The sequence below is a fragment of the Melospiza georgiana genome, chromosome 9, assembly GCF_028018845.1.
Source record: "Melospiza georgiana isolate bMelGeo1 chromosome 9, bMelGeo1.pri, whole genome shotgun sequence".
Classification (NCBI taxonomy): Eukaryota; Metazoa; Chordata; class Aves; order Passeriformes; family Passerellidae; genus Melospiza; species Melospiza georgiana.
In genome coordinates, this window is record NC_080438.1 from 26,436,463 (window position 1) to 26,459,263 (window position 22,801).

The 22,801-nt window shown below is 42.6% G+C and overlaps 1 protein-coding gene across 2 annotated transcripts in view; it reads right to left on the bottom strand.

Moving 5' to 3' along the window:
• Window positions 1–10,650: 10,650 nt before the first annotated feature.
• Window positions 10,651–22,801, bottom strand: part of LRP8 (LDL receptor related protein 8) — a 170,511-nt gene continuing 158,360 nt past the window's right edge. For both annotated transcript variants that reach the window (XM_058029913.1, XM_058029912.1), the window contains 9 exons: window positions 21,169–21,396; window positions 20,534–20,652; window positions 18,966–19,105; window positions 17,669–17,810; window positions 17,046–17,198; window positions 16,060–16,290; window positions 14,193–14,261; window positions 13,783–13,955; window positions 10,651–12,900 (listed from right to left, as the gene is read on the bottom strand). In XM_058029913.1, coding sequence (XP_057885896.1) covers window positions 12,862–12,900; window positions 13,783–13,955; window positions 14,193–14,261; window positions 16,060–16,290; window positions 17,046–17,198; window positions 17,669–17,810; window positions 18,966–19,105; window positions 20,534–20,652; window positions 21,169–21,396 — 1,294 coding nt within the window. In that variant the 3' untranslated portion in view covers window positions 10,651–12,861. The remainder of the gene's footprint in view (window positions 12,901–13,782; window positions 13,956–14,192; window positions 14,262–16,059; window positions 16,291–17,045; window positions 17,199–17,668; window positions 17,811–18,965; window positions 19,106–20,533; window positions 20,653–21,168; window positions 21,397–22,801) is intronic.

Sequence of the window (22,801 nt, forward strand, 5' to 3'; positions counted from 1 at the left end):
AGTCAGCAGCGTGGTGTTGTGGCTGCTGACACAAACTGGGGGTGCTGTGTTAACCCTGCTTTGCACTGTGATGCACTATTTACCAGAGTTTGCACTTGGAAATTGCAATATGGAGACGTTTGATGGACTCAGTTACAGATACACCTCTGTGAGAAGGAGCATTTGTTGTTTTGGTGCCAAGTAAAACAACCTTGTTGCTGTGAGTGAGGCTGTGCTGCTGTGGCTGCTCCGTGACTGCAGGGCTGTGTTTGCTCCCCAGGCAGCTCTCACTGGGCACACCCAGTGAACAGAAATGGGCTCTGTTGACTTCTGTGCTAGAGGAACCAAATCTAAGCCTGGCATGGGCTCCTGGGTGTAAATGAGTGTCTGAAAAGGAGAAGGATTTGTGGGAATTAATGGGAAGCAGGACTGGAAGGGTCTGTCAGTGTTGCTGTGTTCAGCCCCCTGCCCTCAGACAGGATCAGCTCTCCCATGGGAATATTTGTGTGAGTTTTAAGGAAGCTTCTTGGTTTTGATCGATTTGGATTTTCTGCTTTCTCTGCCGATCGTTTTTGTGTCAAATGCAAGTTTAGAATGTGATTGACTTTCTCATTTAAAAAGTCAGCCCCCATCTGAGCCTGCTGGGTTTGGCAGGGCTGGAAGTTGGGGTGCAGTGGTGTGTGAGAGCTTGATAGTGGAACCCTGGAAAAAATTATAGAATCTAAAATGTTGGGCTTTGTGCTTTCCCAGATCAACTGCACCTGCATACGCAGTATGATAAATTATATAATTGTTAGATGTGATGATTGTTTAGTAATGAAATGTAATTATTATATAACCATAAGAAGAATAGTGAGAAACTATGTTGGAAATTCAGAGAGGGGCTAAATTTATGTATCCAATAGAACAATATAAGTTTAATAATTAACATGAAAGTTATGTAATGATAGAGTATAAAACATGATCATTTGGGATGTATGGTTGGAGTCAGATTTGGGTTGTAATACCCCAATTCCCAGAGCTCTTCATAAAAAGCACCACATATAATCCCCCCTGATTATGTGTTTCTGAACCCTAACAAGCTGAGAGGGTATCTGGGCTCCAGTTCTGCTGAATCCAGCTCTTTAGAGTTTATGGCCACAAATAACTTAGGAAAACAAATATGACTTATTTAAATGGTTTATTTGTTTTTCAGGGTAGGACTGTGTCTTGAACTTACACAAAGTAGGATCTGCTCTTATTTTAAAATAGATGTGTGTTAATTCTCACTTCAAGATTTTACCAAGATAGTTATGAGGGCTGACATAAGGGAGCTTGTCTGCAGTGGAATCTGCACATTTAGACTGAATGGATTGTCCAAAAGCTACATAAGAAAGAGGGATTTGATTATTTGATGTCACTGCAAGTTTCAAGCTCTTCATTTCAACATTAGCCAGGAGCTGTATTCCAGTCAGGTATTTCTGTGTAAACTGATTTTATTTAAACAATTCTTTAAAGGTTTCCCTGGTGGCAGGGAGTGAGCACAGGTATTTATTCAGCCTTCAGCCCATGACCTTCCTGCAGAGGTGGGTTATGTCTCTATAAATGTGGAAATAAACAAAGGAGTGATGGACATTTTACCTCCTTGATTGGAATGAAATCCTGGTTGTGCTGAGCTGCTTGAGATGATACTTCAGACAAGGGCTACAAAGAAACTTTTCTTTGCTTCCACGTGGCCTTGCTTTACCTTCAATAAACATTGTTCTATGTTTTTTTTTCTTTTATTTGAAATGCTTTACCAAGTTTGCTTGTTTGTTTTTTTTTTTTTTTTAATCCAAGCTCTGACAGAACCTTCTGACACAGCAGAATTTCACAGCTTTACAGAGGTGAGAGACCTGGGGCAGTGCTTTTTTAACAGAAACTTTCAGATTTTACCTTTAGGCCTGTGTATGCTACTCTACATGGACCTCATGTTCTCTGCTACACTTTGACAAAAAGGTAAATAGACTCTTATTTATTTCTAACATTTTTACCTGTGTACTTTTTAATTGGTTTTGCATTTTTTTTTCAGGCTTGTTGTCATCTCTAACACACAAGTTTTTCCAATGTATTTAATTCCAATGTTTGAATTTTTTCTTTTCCCTTATTCTATGAAGAAAAACTTTTGTAGTAAGTGAGGAAATCCAAGCATCAGGCTTCATTGGCAAAAAAGGGAAATGCCTGAGGCACAGAAGACTTCCAGCCTTGCTTGTCCCCTGCATGCATCAGACTCTCCAACCTTTAGTGATTTGAAAACTTTGTTAAGAAAAAACCATTGCTTTCCTTTTACATAGATAATTGTGCCTGTGAGCAGGCTTTGATCTGGTGGATGCAGGAGTCCCATCCATTTCCTGTGCAATCCTTATTATTAAAACCTTGTAAATTGTGAGGGATCCCAAATGAGAAGCAAACCCTCGGTTTCAAGGGAGCCCTTGCAGACAGACTTGATGCACAGGTGATGTGCTGGATTCATTCAGGGTTGCCATGGCAACCCCCCCTTTTTTTTTCTTTATCCAGGGAAAGATTGTCTTATCAGTAAATGCACCTTCCACAGAACCCCATGGCTTTTGTTCAGGGGTCTCACAGCTCTTAGAAGCAAGAGATGGGCAGGCCCTGAAATCAGCATCACCACTGATCCTCATTGCTCACTGATGCTCTTTATTCTTCAGCTCTGAGTGTGGCAGCATTTACTCTCTCCACCTCTTCTCTGGGGATTTTGGCAGAAATCTGTCCCTTCCATACTGCATGAGGCCATAGCATCTCAGATTCTGGGCTTCCAGCATTATTATTTTACAGCCAGGAGACACAATTCTCAGTCTTGATGTTCTCCTGTCCTTTTCCCTGATCTCAGAGAGTTCTTGGTCATCTTTTTCAAGATTCTGTTTTGCTGTGCATAATGGCTCTCCTGTCCTAGGGGCCATCAGGTTGGTTCTGTTCCATGTTCAAATCACTGGCAGTTTTTTAGTGATTTAAAAGGAAAAAAATAAGGGAATAGAGCCAACCAAGATGAAAAGGATGATACTGGCTGTAATACACTAATCTTCTTCCAGAAGTCAGGGAGTTATTTCTCAAAATAAAGTGATTTGTCTCTCTCAAGGAATTATTCCTGATTTTCAGTCAGTCAGGATTACTCTGAGTCCATCCTGTCAAACCACAGGGATGGTGCACAAGCAGTTCCTTATTGACAGCACTTTAACACAGAGTGCTGGATTTAATGTATATATTGGAATTAATATATATATTAATGTATATATTTTATATATTTATTAATATATATATTAATGTATATGCTTCGGGAATTAATGTATATATTTTTATATATTTCTACATAGGAAAATGCACCTGCATATGTTTTTTTCCTGTGTCAAATAAAAGGCCTTGCCCACAGATGGCTCTTGGGATTAAAAGGATTGGAAATAATAACACATTTCTATTTTCAATTAATAAACCTATTTTGCCATTATCCCAGGCAACAGCATCCATCTGTTCAACATTACTTGGGCATTGCTTCCACAAGAGAAATATTACAGGTAAAATTATGTTTAGACTGTCATTACATTAATTATGTAATTACCATTCATTTACATTATGTTTTTTTTATGGTGTTTCTAAAACAGTTTGTGTAGAGAATCCAGTAAATTATCAAGAGCTCATCACAGAAAAGGTTAATTTCAGATAATGTATTTTGTGCTTCTGATTCTTTGAGAATAGCATACAAAATTATGTGAGTGTTCTGTATAAAACCTTGGTGTTGATATACTAGATAAAATATTCCATGAACATGTATCACTTTTAATAGTCTGCATTGTGCAGGTCCTTGTGTGCTGCAGGATGCTGTGGAGACACAGGGCTGCCTTGGATGGATTCCAAATTCCAGCCCAAATATCCACTCCTGTTCCAGCCCCTGCTGTGGGGTCTGTGCCCCTCATTGTCACAGATCTCTGATGGTGCCCACAGAATCTGCTCCTCTGTTGGGGCTGGGCAAGGTGTGCACAGTTTCCTCTGATTTTGGAAGAAAAAAAGAGCTGAAATCACAAATCATCCAATCACTTTGCATCCTGCAGTGGAATAAGAAAGGTCAGGCAATAACTTTTGTTCAAAAAGAAGACTTCAGGAGATGGATGGGGTTTATTTAATAGTAAAGAAAAGGTCATTGATTTTGTTCTTTTATTCTCACATAAATTGATTTTGTAAAGTTGAAGTTGGTTTATCAGCATTTGTGTTCTATTGCTTTGTTATTTCAGTACTGGAGAAAAGGTCATCTTCTTGCTGGTGTCTGGTATTCCATGGTCCATTAAAACTGCATTATTTCTGCTGAAGCTGAATTTCTTTTCTTGCATTTTTTTCTCTCTTTATTTCCCCCACAACTTCCCTGTCCCAGGTGAACTCAGCTGCATCTGGGCAGTTTGTCCTGCAGTCTGTGTGTCAAAGGTATCTGAATAGGATTGTATCTGTCTTCTTTGGGTTATAGAATGACAATTAATGACTTGGCTGTGCAAGCCTGATAAGCAATTTAGGTTCATATAGATTTTTTTTAGGTTTTGTTCACTATTCAAGAGCTTGAAGAGATACCCCCTCAAGTATTTTTTTGTAGGGGAGTAAATTGCATTCTGTCTCAAAATGAAGTGTCAGTAGAAGGCAGTGACTGAGTTTTTTGCATAGAGGAAGAAAGAAAAATGAAAATATTTAAAAAATATGGAAGTCTGGTGAGAAATTGCTAAGGAAATTGTACTTTCTGTACAGCCAGCTCATCACTGACTTGTTTGCCTCACTTCAGTTCTACTCCAGCAGTCTTTGAGATGGCCAGAGAAGACCTAAAAAAAAAATTACTTCAATGTGCTCATCAAATCAGAGGTGTTAAGCCAAATGAGTGTCAGTGGGGAAAGGCTTAATTTTAGGGTAGTGCTAGAAAAGAAAGTAATCACCTTTGTCTTCCTGTGTTGTCACAGCACTGTAAAGAAGGGGTGGTGGAGTTGCCTTTTTATCAGAAATTACCATGCAGTTCTTTGCTCCTCTTGTTGAATGTGTGAGTGCCAGCACAGTAATTACATGTGAACACAATTTTCAAACTGCCAAATATTTTTGCTTTATACTCAGTGCTGGTACTAATGATCAGGTGCCAAAGGCTGACATGAATTAATGCCTGAAAAGTTATCCTCTGGGGTTTTTCTTTACAGTTGTTCTGTTTCTTGTCAGCAGCACCTGTGTGCATGCACTTGGAGGTTAAAATTCCTCTTAGAGGATTATCAAATCTTCTGAATAAGTCTCAGCTGGGGCCATCACCCTCCCACAGTTCCATCCCAGCTGTCCTTTGTTTCTCTCTCATTGCCCTTGCTCTCAGATCATTCCCATTTCATGTTCCTTCCTTATCAGCTCATTTCACCCTCTCTGGAAGTAAACTTCACACTTGGATCAGCATTTACTTTTTAAAAATGCTGGTGGAGAAGAGGAGATTCTGGAGGGCTGCTGCTGCAGAGGTGAGGTAAGGAAGCAAAACTGGTATTGCAAGACCAGTGTCACCCAGCAAAGTTACTTCTTGATTTGGAAAATCTGGATTCCCTGTAGCCCCAGAAAACAAGAAGTACTCTCTAGAGTCTCAAAAATGCAGTAGTTAACGCTTCATGAATATAATTTCACATCTTGTTGGAGATTCATTGAGTCTGATGACATAAATATTCTGATAGCACTGTGTTGATTTTTCTCAAATGAGGGAATGGTAATCAAAATAATGTATGGCTGTGGACTCCTGATCTGCAGAGCCCCTGAAGGTTATTCCTCTTTGGCCTTGTTCTTGTGATGAAGGTGGAGTGTGCTCTGAAAGGGAGACATGAAATCAAACTCACCGTGTTCTGGAGCCCTTGTAGCACTAATAGCTACTGACACTACCAATTATGTTCTCTTCATTAGGAGTTTTGCCTTGAAGTGACTCATTTCTGTTAAAGGCTGCTGTGTACCTGCTCATTAGGAGATGCTGCTCAGTATTTAGGATTAACTTGAACCCTTTGCAGCCTGCCTGGGTAGGTCACACAGATGGCACACAGGTCCCTGAGGGAAGAGAGAGAGAATTCTGCATCACAATAATATATAAGTACAAATGCTGGTTTGTGTTTTGTTTTTTGGCCAAGGTGTGAGCAGGTGTTTGAAGTTGTGCTGTTTGTGCTCCCCCAGAAAGCTCCACTTTGCCCCCCTGGCCCATCCCTGCCCTGTGCAGTTCTGGGGGGTGGATCTGCCCAACACCCACCTGCTCTGGAAGGTGAGAACTCCCAAGAGGAAGCTGTTTCTGTGTCTCCATAGAAACTGGATTATTGGGTCAGAGATCTGCACACAGCCATTGGTGTTACCTGCAGTGCTCTGCTGGGCAGTCACATTTGAAGCCTGGTCAGTGCAGAGCTGCTCTGTGGTCACTGCAGGGACAGTGGCTGAGTGACAGGGACTGTGTAAGCACAGTCCTGTGCACAAGACTCACTAAATTAATGACAGCTAGAGGCAACTTTAGTGGGTTTGTCCATTGTTCTTTGGGATGACCAGGCTCACCTGCAGGGTCTGAAGCAGTGTGGGAGTGGTAAAACACCAGCTGCTTGGAAAGGGGTACATTTTGACTAAATTTGAGAAGTATTTCAGGTGCACATGGAGGAGCTGGGTTTCACTTTCCTGAAAAGCAAGGCAACACAACACCTGGCTTGGCTCAGCAGGGGAGGTGCAGCTCCTGTTCTGCTGGGTTTTCCTGAGCAGTTTGTCCCATATATCCTGTTGCTATGGGAAACCATAACTAGCTAATTCCTGGCATGGTGTAGCTGAAAGTCCAGAGTAATGTGTTACAAACAACACATCATCATCATATGGTCCTGTCACAGCTTCTCAATTAATTTATCTAGGTCTGCAGATGGCCCATGTCTTTGGTTGTGTATAAATCAGGCTTGGGGTGCATCCCTAGCTGGTATATTTGTATTCCTTAGAGTCTATTCTAGGCCAGTGATCATACTTTGAATATCACATGTTCCTAGTTTAATCATTTTGGTGCCATATTCATGGAATCATAGCATGGTTTGGATTGGACCTTTAAGATCATCCAGTTCCAACCTCCTGCCATGGGCAGGGATGCCTTTCACTAGAGCAGGATATTCCAGCTTGGCCTTGAACACTTCCAGGGATGGAGAAGCTGCAACCTCTCTATGCAGCAAATATTGTAGCCCTGTGATCTTTTGTAAACTGAAAACATGAATGAAGAAAACACCAAAATGTTCTGTATTTGGTGGTTGTGCATGTCACTTGTAATGATTAAAGCATCACTGCTTATTTATATCCTGAGCAGAGCCATGGCCAAGGCAAGGGAACAACTGTAACTAATCCTTGGGGACTGTGAGCCAAGCCCTTGGTTTTGTCTCTTAGTCTATAGAAGAGAAACTAGGTTTTTATGATTAGAGTCTGTATGGATAGTTCTTAAATCACCTTTAAAAAAAGAAAAAAGGAAGACACAAGGAGAGATGTAATTTGGAGAGTTCATGCCTCACATGCTGGGATGGAGCTTGTGTCAACTGAACTCCATAAGGGAAAAAAAGGTTTTAATTTGGCTTTTCCTGCAAAGACCTCTATAGCCAGAGATTCTCTTAACCTCACCTGCTCCTCTACAGGCTGCCAGCCACTGATGTGATTGAGAAAGTTTTTATTATTCATGACTTTTATTGCCACTGATGCCTTTAGTATCAAAGAAATATGAAGTCAGTTCATGAGGTAAGGCTTTTGAATGTGACACCCATTTCAGATATTGCTAAAAATAATGCCAATTTCCATTGATTTTGAGTCAGCTTTTCATTGCAGGAAGTCTAGAAGTCAGCTTTAGCCTTTGTAAGAAAATTTCTGTCAATGAAGCTTAGACCTAAATATTACCTTCCAAGTATTTTTTATCTTCTAAGCATCATTTCAAGGTGCTCTCTTTGCTTAGAACTTATTTAGGTCTGTGCCTTATTAGTAAAATGTGTAGATTCAGGGATTTTTCTTGAATGTTTGGTAGTAAGGCTTTCCATAATCTTTTATGTGTAATGGTTTGAATTAAAGTAATGTATGTGCTTTTAGCTGAGCCCCAGTGGGGAAATGTATGCATGAAAATAAATTACTGTAGGGGGAACTAATTAATTCTTGATTGGCAGAGTCAGCAGATAAAGTCCTGAATAGGGTAATGTGGAATGTCTTTGCTTTTGGCCTCAGTTGTACCTGGCCAAGAACTTCAGGTAAAACTTCTCCTCTTCTACCTGACTTTGTAGCCTTGAGGCAAGGGCTGAAGAACTGAACTGAAGACAAAATTATCAGTCCAGCCTTCTGCAATCCTGTGTACATCATCCTTGGAGCCAGGCAGGGCCTATCAAACCATCAGGGAGATTTGCTTCTTTCACTGCCATAACTTCAGCTCAGGCACTGCCTTATCACCACTGACAAGATTACAGTGATTTCCTTGATAGTGTGGGGAACTCAGCAGGCAGCTGTGGCTAATCCTGTAAGGAAATGTTCTCCCACTGAGGTACATGGAGAGATTTGAATGCTGCAAATAATTTGCAAAAGGAGTTATCATTTTTTAAAGCATGTTTATTCTCATTTTGCTAGCTGATGCATAGATGCAGATACAGGTTGGCATTACTGCCCTCCTGTAAAAGCCAAGAACTCAGCCTGGACTGGTGCTTGTTGGCATCTTCTGGAAGCTGGGATGAGAAATGCACATTCAGCACCCTGAGGCACACAGGCCATCTTCTGGGGACACTCTGAGAGGTGAGCTATTGTGAAGCTGATCCTTTGTGTCTCTGCTGCTGTGATAGCAAAAGCCATGAGTTCATCTTTCTCTGTGTAAAACTGTACCCTGAGAGTTGTGTCTTGGCTGGGGAGTCAGTGCTCAAAGCCATGCAAGTGAAACCAGAGGGCTCAGTCCATTCCCTGGGGTTTGCCAGCTCCCTGGCAAACTTGGCTAGGCTCATTTCACCTGTCTGAGAAGAGCCAGTCTGGTCTCTGTAGAAAGTGAGCCCCCCATTTTTCTCTTGTGGGGTTTGACCTGCCTGGATGCCATTTGCCCAGCAAAGGCCTTCTGTCACTCCCATTCTCAGGAGGAAATTTCCCATTTCTCTCAGAGGAAATGTGCATTTAGGAGACAGCTGGAACTGGCACCACTCTGTAAATGCCTGCACTGGAGCAGTGACAGAGCTCACAACAGCCTGTGGCTGCAGGCCCCTGCTTCAAGGAAAGGATGGTAAGACAGACTTAAAAGTGTTTCCCAAAGTTAAAGGGCTGGTTTGATGGAGAACAAACAGTGTAAGGAAATGAGCACACATATTCCTGCAGAAAGGTGACTGAGTTCCATGTGTTACATAAACACTGAGGGACAGAGATGAGTCCCTGTAGTCCAGAGAGCATCTTAATGGGAGCAGGCAGAACAGTGTTGGTGCAGATTAGCTCAGACTGTACAGTTACTGTGTGTAAGAACTGAAACAAAAAATGTAATTTTATTGCTAATACAGCAGAAATAATTTAAAAAGGGAGTTGTTTTGGGAGGTTTAATGCCCAGGTAGGTTTGAGACTCTGTTATGAGGCTCTTCCAATTTCCTTCTGTGCTGTCCTTGCTATTTAGGCCTGGAGAATTTTGTTGTTGTTTCACTTTTTCTATTTGTTGCCATATTACTTTGCTAAAATACTTAACTGAAAGGGAAGAATGTTTTGAAGTAAGAAAAAGCCCATTTTCAGTTAGATAGAAAACTAAAGCACTGATATTTACCAGTATATCAGTCCATATTAGTTTGGTTATAACTCTGTGCTTGAAAAGTTTTACCTGTTGGCTGCTTCCTCTGGGGCTAAGACTTGGCTGAAAGAGAATTTCAATAAAGGCACTGCTTCCAAGGGCTTTGAGCAACATGCAGTGGGGAAAGGCTGTGGAGTGTTGTGTTGTGCTGTATTATCCAGGATTTCATTTTTCAGGAGACAGGGGAGAGACAGCAAGCTAACAGTGTGTTTAGTTCTGAGCCACTTATCTGTCCAGCCAAAATTACTGTCATACCTCCAGTACATGAACATTTTTCCAGCTTTATGGGAGGGGCTGTTTGTATGTTTAAAAGAAAAGAAGTGAGCCTGCCTCTTGAGACTCCAAGGTATTCCTGTCTTTTTTTCCAAGCTGGCAGAAGTGTGGCTCTAAGGAGTTCTGCAGCTTGTGTAGGTGTTTTAACCAAAAGCTCCAAGAAGAAACTGAGTCATTTGCAATTAGTTGTTGAATAGTCCAGCATGTAATAGTTCAGGTAGAAAACTGCACCACTGTTGTGGGCACTGTTCAGTTCTGGGACATTTTCTCACTCTGGGTAAGGCCTGGTGTAATTGTACCATGGGAGGTTTTACTCAGTTACATCAGTGAGTCAGGAAATGAAGCTGGTGCTGTTTGCCATGTGTGATTTGCAGATGACCAAAACCCACGTGGCAGGAAAAGAGACTTGAGAACAAAGTGCTCTGTTGGGGAACATGAACTGTCCCCAGTGCTGCTGCTGTGACACTGCAGCTGGACAGCTGCTTGCACAGCACTGCTCCCAAATCCCACTCTGCATTTGGGCAGTTAAGAGTTAGGGAAAACTCAGAACAAAATATGATACAGTCCCATTTCAGACACCATGAAGTAATTAGTTCAGTAATCCCAGATAAAAAAATTTAATCTTTCTATAGAAACAGTGCACTGTTTTACAAACGTGGTCATTTGGTTTCCAGTACAGCAAGTGTTACACAGAGCCCCCCCGCCCCTCCTTGGGCCTTTTGTCTGCAAGGTAAGAACTGAAACACAAAAGGCACCAAGCAAGAACTTACTCTAACAGAACTTCAGAATGACAAGACAGAGCAGAAATGATTACAATGTTAAATATCACCCTACCAATCTGAACCATTATTTAAAATAATTAACTTCTTAAAAAACAAATTTGGTGTTTACTTCTCAGTAGTTATAAATCTGTAAAGGTTGAAATCAGCACGGCACATTGAGTTCATTTACAATGGTTTGAAAAAACCTGCAGCCTTTTACACATGGTTTGTACAGGTTTGTTTGTGTGTTCTTAAAAAAGTATCAAAACTGTAGAACTTTCATATATATTTACATTCGTCTGTTAGTTACAGTGTTATCACATACAGCCTTGCTCAGCTTTTTTCTTCATGCACACAGTGCATGGATTTATAGAGAGAGAGCTTCATACCTTAAAACAACAATGGGATAGCTCACTCATGTTGTCACTGCCTTAAAATCTAAAATTTGGAATAGAAGGATGCTTGATTACTTCTGTATTGTCTATGCAGGCCATTTGAGAGTATGGATTATGTCTGGAATGCATACCAGGGCTTTAAACACTTTCTTTCTTCTCTTAGTCAAGAATCAGCTTCCAGCTCACATTACTCTGTAAATTTATTCTAAAAGAAAGGAAAAAAAAAAAAAGGAAAAAAACTCCAAACCTACTCAGCCTGAGTTTCTTCTATTCACTCAAATCCAAAAGCTTGGACTGACATAAAAACATGAGGAAGATTTCTCTAGGATTTGGTACAGTTCAGGGAGGTACTAGTCCATTATGCAGTGGGAGGTAAGTGTATTCACTTCCCACAGCATTCCCAGGAAATCCTATAGAATGAGATGAGAAAAATCAAAGTGTTTTTCCTGCCAGGTGCAGGATGACCCAGCCAAAGGGCAGGACTTGGGAAGAGTTCTGTGTGTGCCACAGCAGCTCCTAAAATTGGGGCTTTTATCAGTATGAGCAGGGACAGGGGCAAGGAGGGAAGGAAGTGACTTTTGTTCCTGTGCTATTTTCCAATGAACCAGGGAGAGTGCTCACTTGGGAGTGTGGAAATATATGGCTAAATCTTTGTTTCTGTTAATTCTGAGCTGATTTAAGAGATGCAAGATTCCCAGTGTGGAAAAGCATTTAAATTTACATTTAGAAACAAACAAACAAAAACCAAATCAGATTTGTACCAAGCTGTAAAAAAGCCACGATACAGCACAAAACCCCTGGGTGCTGTAGGAGTTTCTCCTGACTGAAATGCTGTAGGCAGTAGCTCTCCAGTTTAATGCACTGCATGGATTCTCATGGATTCTTCATGGATAGACTGGAAAATGTACAAGCAGCCCTTAAGAACCAGGATGGAAATCAGGAGATGTTTGTAAGGAGTGCTTCACTGGTCAGCTAACTTACACTACAGCTCTATCTAACATAGTGTCTTTAGATTTCAAAGCAAACTTCTCAAACATCCTGTAAAAATTCAATTATTCCTAATTTTCATAAATGTAGGCTAGTAGTTTTAAAATATATGTATATATATATTTATATATATGTATATATTTATATGCCTATATATCTATCTCATCCAGATAGATATATACACAGATAATCTATGCACAGCAAGCCAAACATACAAAAAATAAATACTCTCACCCCTCTACTATATTTACAGAACAGATCTTATAATCCAGATTTTGTTAATAAATATTTCTAAACTGCCTGTACAGAATTTATTTTACTTATGTTGATGGATAGCCACAAAGCATATTCAACATATTTACAAAATATCTATAAATATAGTCTTAAAATAAAGCAATAGCTACTGAACTTTCAGCCTGGCTGGTTATGTACATTGAGTTAGTAGCTCAGCTGTTGCTTATTCACTATCACAAATGGGTAGTGCAACAAGTTAAAATGTGTATAAAAGATTATACATACAAAACTCTCACATCCTTTGGATGTTTGCAGTTCATTATAACTTTGTGGTTACCCTTCTGCAACATAAATAATGACCAAAAAGAAGAAGCAGGTTCTGTGATCCAAAGCAGATTTGTTCAGTGTTCAGGTGACTGGAGCAGCATCTTCATCCTCATGGCAACCCATCATCTTCTAAGCTTAGTGCTACACGCTGGGGAGGGAAAAACACACCCTTGAGAACTGTGATACTGGTGCTAACTTGTATTTCTAGTTAGAGCTCCCATGGCTGGCCCTCCTGTATTGGTCACAAGTCTGTTCTAGATAGGGATTTTTTTCCCTCCCCAAATGAGGTCATTTGCTCAAGTGTTACAAAGAGGTGCTGGGAAGTTTCCTGTCCATGTATATTGGATAAAATTCCTTGTAAGGGATGGCACCTTCTCCAGTGTGATCTTGTGTGGGATCTTTAGATCACAGAGACATTATCCACCCACCTGCCTGCCTGCAGGAGCTGTACTGCCTTCACTCATTACTCTGGATCTTCCTGCTCTCTTCTGAAAACACAATGCACTTACACCTAGCAGTGCTCCTCTCCCCAGGGATGCTGCTGTGAGGGAGGATCCTTTTCCTTAACTTCTTACAGAATTTCAGTCACATCTCCTTATGAGAAATGTGACTTTTCTTTATACTGTTGCTATAGAGAAAATATTCTCCCTGGTATGTAGAGAAACTGAATTTATCCTTAGGATAGTTTGGACACATGGTAGCAGCCTAAACACAGATAAAATGGAATCCAGTAGGGGATGAGGAATCCTGTCCCCTCCTGGGGTAGCTCTTGAGGGAGCTTTACCTTTGTCAGGTTGGTACCTTGGTTAGGACAATCATTCTCCATTTGAACCGAGTATCTGAGGCAGAGCACTGCATTCTAAGACAACTGCAGGGGCTGCCAGAAATTTAAGCTTCTGCTTAATCAATGATACTAAAGAGGTTCTGGTTTTTGTCATTAAGTGGCAAATAAATAACACTAATCCAAATTCTCTATTGGAACTCTGAACAGCATTAATATTCTCCAGCAGCCATCTCCTCAGGTACTTACTGCTGGGTACACGTGTCCGATTTGGGCCGTTCGCCCAATGTGGATTTCGTCTTCATCTTCCTCTTCTGTTGTCTTCCTATAAACTGGATTGTCAAAGTTCATGCTTTTGGTGTTCTTCCGTTTCCAGTTCCTCCAGATGAGGTATCCCCCCATGCACAGCAAGCCAATGACCACTGAGGAGAGGGGACAGAAGGGGCTGTTAGGCAGGCAGGATCTGCTGGATGTTCCCATGTTGGCACCATCCTCAGAACATTTTCTCACAGCTGGGCCACTGTTCCCCAGTTCAGCAGGTCCCGTGCTCTTTCCCACCCCATCAATGAAAACTGGAAAAGTTATTTACTGTGGTAAATACAATATTTTGGTATTGCACTTTGGTGAACTCCCTCAAAGGTTAAATCCAATCTGCTTACCCACAGGAATGACAATTCCAATCACAGCTGCTGTCACAGTTGAACCAAAGCCTTCATCATCATTTGCATCTGTAATTACAGAAGTGTTCTGATCATTTAACTCATTTGCTGCTTTTAAAGAATGTTTTCTGTTAGTACCTGTGCTGTTCTGCCCATCAGAAAGCTTTTGCAATTAAAGAATTTACAAAAAGTTTCATAATAAAATGATTCAGGTGACACTGAGCAGCACACAGGGATCAGGGCTGAGCTGAGCTCCCTCCTGAGGAACGAGGTCCCTGCAGTGCTGCTGCCTCACCAGGGGACAGGGACACTCACACACTCCAGGCTCCAAGGATGTCAAGAGAACCTCTGACCAGAAATGGTGACTGTGCTTGGGCCTCCAATTTTTCATGCACAAAAAGGAGTCCAGTTTTAAAAACCTGACAGTTAATGGAAATGCCATGCACGCACCAGGGGATGGTGAAGAGCATTCCTGAAAATCCACAACAGAACACTTTCTAGTACTGACACAAGGAATGACTTATTGAGCTGTCAGAAAATGAATGTAGTTCAAAGCCATCTACACAGCTTCTCTGTTTAATTTTTTCCTTTTTTATTATTTATAGCTAAGGAGTTAGTGAACACATCTATCCCTCATTGCTGCAGCCTGCCCCAGCATGCAAGAGTGGTCCCAAAACTCAATACTGTACTTAGAAAAAGGCAATTGCAGGAAAATATAATTAAAAAAAAATTCAATATAACCCTTCAAGTTCTATACTTTAAAATGTTTGCTCTGAGCTCTCATATCAGTAGAGAAAATCTACTTTTGCTAAAATATCAGGAGTTGCAAGAGGAGGAACTAACTGTACTTTTTCTTTCGATACACCAATTCAGGCAACTTTTAAATACTTCCCTGTGGCAAGCTGTTCCATTACATAGTTATTTATTTACTTAATAAAAAAACTACACCATTTCCAAAGTGGACAATAAAATAATTTTTCTTCCATGGCTTATTAAAAAGGTAATTAATGCATTTGAAAGAAACTTGCACAGAGAGAACTGAACACATTTTAGCCATTGGCTGTGCTTTCCCCATGCAGCACAGTTCTACAGACTGGGTGGTGTATTGCTGCTTTCCAGATGTAATGGAAACAGTGAAACAGTCAGGGGAAACAGCATTTCACTGGTTTCAAACATACATGTCTATTTGAGGTCTTGCAGAGCAAAATCTTCTCTCTGGACTAGATTTTTTTTTTTTAATAGCAGTTCAGCCTTTCTGCTTTGCCTTGGCAGCAGGACCTGGAGGGATTGCCTGTTAGCTCTGAGGCTGGTGTTGCATTGAGGAGAGCCTATTAGTGCTCTCCACTGGGATGCTCTTCTGATAAATAATGCAAAACTTCAAACCTGTGTCATGATGAGGCCACATTAACATGCCAAGCACGGCCACACAAACCAGAGGCAGCTTGTCTTGTGGTTCCACATGTCCAGCAGCACTAAAGATGCACAGGGGGAATTTTTCACCCAGAACTTGTGCTAGATCAGATTAATAATTAAACAATTAAAACAGGGGAAGCACCAGCAGAACCATCCATTCTACTGTCAGCAGCACTGAAGCTGGGATGGGCCAGTACTGGCAAGGGCTGATGTGAACTCTCAGGGCTGTTCATGTGCCTTGGATAAAAGCTGATATAAGTTCCTTGACATGCCAAGTGACTGGAATGACAGCAGCCATCACAGCTCAGGTGCCTGCAGAGAGAGGAGCTGATCTCCTGCTGTGCACCAGGGTGTGCCTGCACTGACCCCTCTGCAATTCTGACATTGGGTCAGATCTCCTGCAGTGCAGCAGGAGCTGTGATACGGGAGAAGGAAAGGAATCTCATTCTCTTACAGTGCTGTGACAAATTGCTGTTCCCAGTGGTCATCTCAGAGTCTATCAGGATGGATGTGGTGGAAGGTAAATGAAGGCTTGGGGTGGTGATTGTAGCTTCTGGTACAGCTTTGGGGACAGCTCCAGTGGTGTCATTGGCACTGCCAGGTACAGCAGTGATGGTCGTGGTGCCGCCAGCACGGGACGCTGTGCTTGTGGAAACCACTACAGGAGCTGCAGTGGTTGGAAGCTCTGAAAACCAAGAGCAACAATGACATTTGGTTAAAGCAAGTACACCAAACAAATCACAAATGGTGATATAAATCTAAAAAGGATTGTTATGTTTAAGGAAGACAAGCAGAAACTAAATTCCAATTCCATTTCCCAGATAGTCAAACTATTGACAGTGCTCTGCCTAAAGCTACAGAAATTATTTCCTGAAGTCAAGCTTGATTAATCAATACTAATAAAAAATCAGTCTGTATTGAAGGTAGCTAAGAAGTTCACAGACTTGGGGGTTTTTGAGAACCTCCCAAGATTCTGAATTTGTACCAGGAACTCATTGCATGTTAGGAGAAACTACAGTGAAGCCACTCATCTCTTCAGGATATATCAACAAAAACTGTGTCCTCTTCAGACCTGGTTTCTTATCTATGGATAGATATATAGATACCTAAATAGATATATAAGTACACATTGCATATATATGTATAACATAATCAATATATCAATGTATGAAAAATCTGTTTTAATGATGTATTGACTATTCACAGTTCTAGTGCTGGTCCCTAGCCCTTTTTTCCCCTCTTCCTGCTGTATCTTTTTTCTGGTGAAGCTTTCCAAAATAAGCAAGCTTTCAACAAGGACACCACAGTGCTGCTGTGGGCAGCAAGGAGTGGAATACTCCTTGTTGGTGAAGTTGGTGTTTGTGTTTTCACCATCAGAAATATATTCACTGTGACTATGATTTTGTTGGGACAGTGAAATGGAGATGTGATGGTGTTTACCTTTGTAGCATTTTTTCATGTCAGGACCCAGCCACATATTGTCAGGACAGGCACAGGTGTACTTGGGGGAGTGGGGTGAGATCTGAGGTGCAGGAAGACACAAATAGTCACAGCCTCCATTTGGCTGGGGGCTGAGCTCACAGGAATCTGGAGCTGTTCAAGGATGGAAGAAAAGACAAGTTATTTTTCTAATAATTTATTTCCTGCCCTTGGCAAAGAAATATCAGATCTTCTGAAAAGACCTTCTCTCACTCCCTACCTCGATTTATCAGGCAGCTTAAGCATCTTTACAGTTTGTATGGTAGAGTGGAACCTTACAAAGTACTATAAAAACTTCCCAAGTGCATAATGAATGGGAAGCATCACAGTGACAAGAGTAACTCACTGTTATCAAAGATGCTAATTAAACAGCTATTAGCAAATTGCAGATTCTTCAATAAATGCTGCTGCTGAATTAATTATGCAGGAACTTCAAGCATTAGGCATTGATTTCCCATTATTACCTGTGCATTCTCTCTCATCAAGAACCATCAGGGAGCATTTCATTTGCCAGCTCTAACATTTCATTTGCCAGCTCTAACAAACCTGATTCAGGGCCATGACATCCTGAGGACACCTCTTACCTTTGGGCTGCTTTAATTCATGGAACACCACGATGTCATGGGGGTTATTGAGATTCTCTGCCAGAATGGAGATGTCCAAGCCATTGAGCCTGTTTGCACTGAAGATGGCCTCATTCTCCAGGTCAGTCCAGAACACTCTGTCCTGCAGGGAATGCACACATTCCTGACCTGGCCTGCTCAAATTGGATTAAACTCCAGCAGTCCCAGAGTCAGTGCACCATGTTCCTACCTTGGGGCACCTTCTGTTCACACTACTTCTGTCTGCAGCTTTTTTCTGTTTTGGACAATGTTCAAAAGCCCAGCACTCCTATGAGTTTACAATGTGCTGTGTAATTCTGAGTAGCTCTGAGACTGAGGTGAGGGAGAAATTTGGTAAGGTACAGACAAGTTGCATGTGTGTTGTTTCTGAACTGCTTTTTCTTTGTAAGCTGGGGTAGATCATGTGCAAAGGGCCACACTCTGTACTAGAAACATTTGTTACCTTGCTGATTTTTTCCTCCTTTCCTTAGGTAAGATCTGCATTGAACAGGTCTCTGTGAAGAGACCAGTGCCTAGAGCACCTATTTCTCTTTTATATTACTATATTTTACATGGCATACTATGCCTGAAGATACAGAACTACTGGTGGAAGAGGTACCCAGGAATCACATTATTACCAAGCAGTTTAATTGCTTGGTCATGTGTGTGTGCTGCTGCCTCCCAAACCCATGTGTATTTCCTGAAGGAAAGCCACACTGCTGGACAACAGGGCAGCTCAGCAAAAGCAGAACTTGTCTGTTGTCCTACACATGTAGGACACATGAACATTCCTACCAGGAAGGATGGAGAGAGGTGGAATAACCCAAGAGATCTTTCCAAATGCTGCTGATGGGGATAGCACTGAAGAGCAACACTGACCTGGAGAAACCTATGCCCAAAGTTAGATGCCCAGATATCACACACTTCACACAGGAGGAATAAGGGATTTAAGGATGAGGGATTTCCTGAGCCAGACACCAACTGGACCTTTCTCTGCTATGACTTACCTACAGTGAGTGCCAAAGTTGAAGCCTTTGTTCCCCTGATCATTTAATGCACTGGTGCTGCATTAGGTAAAAGCATGAGATAACACTTTGCTCTTGATTAAGGCTTTAAAAACCAATTTCCCTGCTGAGCCCACACGAGGTTAATCGGTTTCTATAGCAGCAGCTGCCCTCACTGAGCTCTGTGCTGGGCAAAAGGCAGAACTTTCAATCAAGAAGAGCTCTGAGACCTCTTGCAAGCTCCAGTCTGTTCTGCATCCCTTTTCCACTCTTACCTCAAACACTGCCAAGCCAAAAGGATGGCTCAGATCATCCACAGAGGAGATCAGAACTTTTCTGTTGCTGCCATTGAAATCAATGCAGGACAGTGAATGCAATTTGGAATCTACCCAGTAGAGACGCTGATTCAGCAAATCTGGAAAGTAAAACACAATGAAGCAAAATTACACACAGCTCTTGCAACTCTTTTGCTCTTGCCCAGCATGTTTTTCCTGCTGGCAGCATGACTAATCTCTTTATTATTGGGACTCTTTTTTTTTTTAACACTAGTTCTGATTTTGAATCAGTGCCCAGATATGCTGGGATAAGACCCTATAAATAAGATTAAAAAGGAGGAACATTCTGCTCTGTGTGTGTGGGGAATGCCTGACTGACAGTCTTGTACAATGAGGTTCTTTTGTTACCAGGAGCAGCAGGGAAGCAGCAGTTTGGGCTTCCCAGATTCTCCCCATCAGTGCCTGGGTGAGAAGCTTCATCCCTCCCAAGGCTGTTCAAGCCTTGGCTCTTGCTGGAGAACAACTACTGAGATTCCAATGAAACACCTCTCTGAAGGAGCTGTGAGACTCACACATTTTCAGTGAAGAAGAGTCATGGGGCAGGAAACCCTTCTTGTGCTGCAGGCTGGGGGAATCTGCTGCTGGGGACAGTCCTACCACAACCAGCCAGGTTTGGGGAGGGTGCAGGTAAGAGTGAGAGGAAAGGATTCAATGTTATTTGGAATGCTAAGAACTGCATTCCTCTTTCTGGAGCAAATTCACTTATTTTGGATGGGATTGACTGAACAGAATGCAAGTGGATAAGAGCCAACAAAACCAATTATAATAATTAAACAAGTCATTAATTAATTTCTTAATTACTAAATGATAACGTTATTTGTTCCCAGCAGTAGCACTTCAGCAGTATGTAATGGCAGCAGCATTTCCTCCTCCATCCTTGCCAGCATTTTTAAAGCCAAGCAGAGAACCTCACATCTGCATGGTGTTAAACACACACAGCTCCCAGTGCAGAGCAGGATGTTCCCTGCTGCTCCATGAAACCTTCCCACTCTGCTGCTTGGTGTGGCAGTGAGAACCACCACGGCCCTCAGTGGCTCCATTCACCCTCAGCAGCTGGGCAGGCAGGGAATGGTGACAGGGAATGGGCTCTGCAGGCCCTGTCCCTCTCCCTCTGCACCATTCATCAGTCCAGTGCAGGATCCTGACACTGCTCCTGAGACAGGCCCAGCTACAGAGACATTTAAAAACAAGGATTCAAATGCTTTGCAGACTCCTAAAGTGTTGTCACAGCTCTGCATCCTTCCCCAAACTTTCCTTTTGCCTTAAGGCACAGTGACAGGCAGCTCAAGGCTCCTGCAGTATGAGGGTCTGACTACAGCAAGACTTTCTGGCTGTGCTACTGAGGTAAGGGAACTTGTGTGTGAGCAGCAGTGACTGACTGACCAGTTTAGGATTTGTGTGTGCAGGTGCCTTTGAGCATTTACAGTTTTGTTTTCCCACTTGTTTAACACCAAAAGCAGATTTCCCTCAGGCCCAGCGGGTGCTGCAGCTCTGAGCTGGGCACTTACCCAGGGTGATGCCGTTTGGCCACTCGATGTTGTCGGTGACCAGCACCCGCCGCCCCGCGCCGTTCAGACCGGCCTTCTCGATCTTGGCTTTGTCTCCCCAGTCAGACCAGTACATGAACCTGCCAGAGGCACAGGTAAGACAGCAATAAGCTGGACTCCAGCTAAGAAACTTGCACTGCTGGTTGCAGTAAGATGTGCCAAAGATTCTCTCCTTATTACAGCAGTTAATTCCTCTGGTGGAACCACGTGCAGTTCTCCCACTGAGTAATCTGCCACAAAACTTGCACCAGAATGCAGCATCTCACCCCAGTAACTAACCCCTGAAAACTCTCCTGCTGTGCCTGTTAGGTACCTGGCATCCACTCATCCAAACAGCCCAAACACAAGTCAGGCTGACTTCATTTCCCAGCACAGCCTCTGTGCCAGGACCAGCTCAGGTGCACTGAACACATGAACTGGCCCTGAATTGATTTTAACAGCAGGACCTTGCCAAGGGCTAGTTAAAGCCTCTCCACAGTCCCACTGCAGGGTGCATCTCAAAGGGCATCTGAGTCCTGGTGAGATGAGAACCACCCCCAGGTTTGTGACTGGAACGTGTCTGTTGGCAAAGGGGAGTTTGGGGTGTGCACCCCTACCTCTGTGTGGGATCCACAGCGATGGCTCTGGGCTCGCTGAGGTCGCTGTTGAAAAGCGTCCTCCTCTTGCTTCCATCTGCAGTGGCTACTGAGATGGTTTTGTTTCCAGAGTCTGTCCAGTAGATGTTCTTGTGGACCCAGTCGATGGCCAGTCCCTCAGGGGAGTTGAGCTGGCTGTCGATGAGGATCACCTGCTCGGCCGTGTCGCTCGCTTTGTCGATGTAGGCGCTGCGGGGACAGGAGGTCACAGGGCTCCCACACGGCTCCCAGAGCTGGGCCCAGGGGCAGCATGGCTGACACAGGAACCCTTATGGTGCTCCTGCAACCTTCTGCTTGCTCCTACAGCCTCTCATTTCCCCATTCCCATATGGCAGCATTTCCACAGTGGGGAACTGTGCATTTCATCATTCTACCTGCTTCCTACTGTAACTGCACAATTCAGGAAAACATTTGACTTCTGGCATGTTAACTTCAACAGCACTGATTTGTGGGATTTATGGACATGAAAAATATAATCTCCAGAGCTCTGCTGAGCAGAGTTGAACTGAGCATGCAATAAATGTGCTTAAATGTACTGCAGAATTAGGAGCTGTGTAGCTAATTATGACTCATCAAAGGAATTCATGAAGCTGCATTAATTTGGCAAGTGATTTCACTAGATACAAACAAAATGTTCACTAAATATTAGTGGCAGCTTCAAAATCTTTCAAAACGATAATGAAAGGCAGCAGACTCCACATGGATGTTTCATAAATAACTGGAATGTTGCTCCTACAACCACACAGGCTGATTCTGCTCTCAGTATCAATTCTGCTGAGTGCACTGAAATGAGTTATTCTGAGTTTGCATCAGTGTTTGCAGAAGCTTAGTCTGGCTCTTAGAGTAACTCAGTACATCTTAGAACAGTTATAAAGCAGAAGTTTCTGCCCCTTACCCCACATATTTGGAATCGTAAGAGGCTTCCTCTTCACTGCCCATCCTGCCTTTGCTGATGGAATGAGAAGGTGAATTGCATGGGAGCTGAGTTCTCCAATATCAGATTAGACCCTGGAACCGAAACATCTAAACCCAGGAATTCCTGACACTTCTGCAGTCTGCAGTCAGGGCTGGAATGGCCATGCAGAGTCAGCCTGGATGGCCAGCACATTGCTGCATCTTCCTACAAGAATGGTTTTGGTTTGTCTCTGACCCAGCACCACAGGGATGGTACCTCAGGGCTCTATGGGTATCTGATAGTGCTCCCAAGATTCCAGTATTCCAGAGTGACCCTGTGCTCTCAGTGCCCAGCTCCAGGCCAGTAATCCCTTGCCAGTGGAACACGTGTGTTCCCTGCTTCCCACCTGGGCCTGCACAGGAGGGAAAGGCAAGAGGCTCCTGCAGCTTCCACAGTGGAAGGGCTCAAGTACAGGTGACTTTTCAATTCTCCCAGTAACTAAATATTGTAAAAGATGTGACACTCCAAAGGAGACATCACCTCAACAGGACAGGATCTGGAAAGGCAAATGAGGTGACCATAATGAGACAGGATCTCTTGCCAGTGATTACCTCCTGTCCCACAGTTTTCACCTTGTAATAGCCTCTCAACCACAGACTGCTTGTTCCCAGGCACTCCAGCATATTTGCTGTTGGAAAG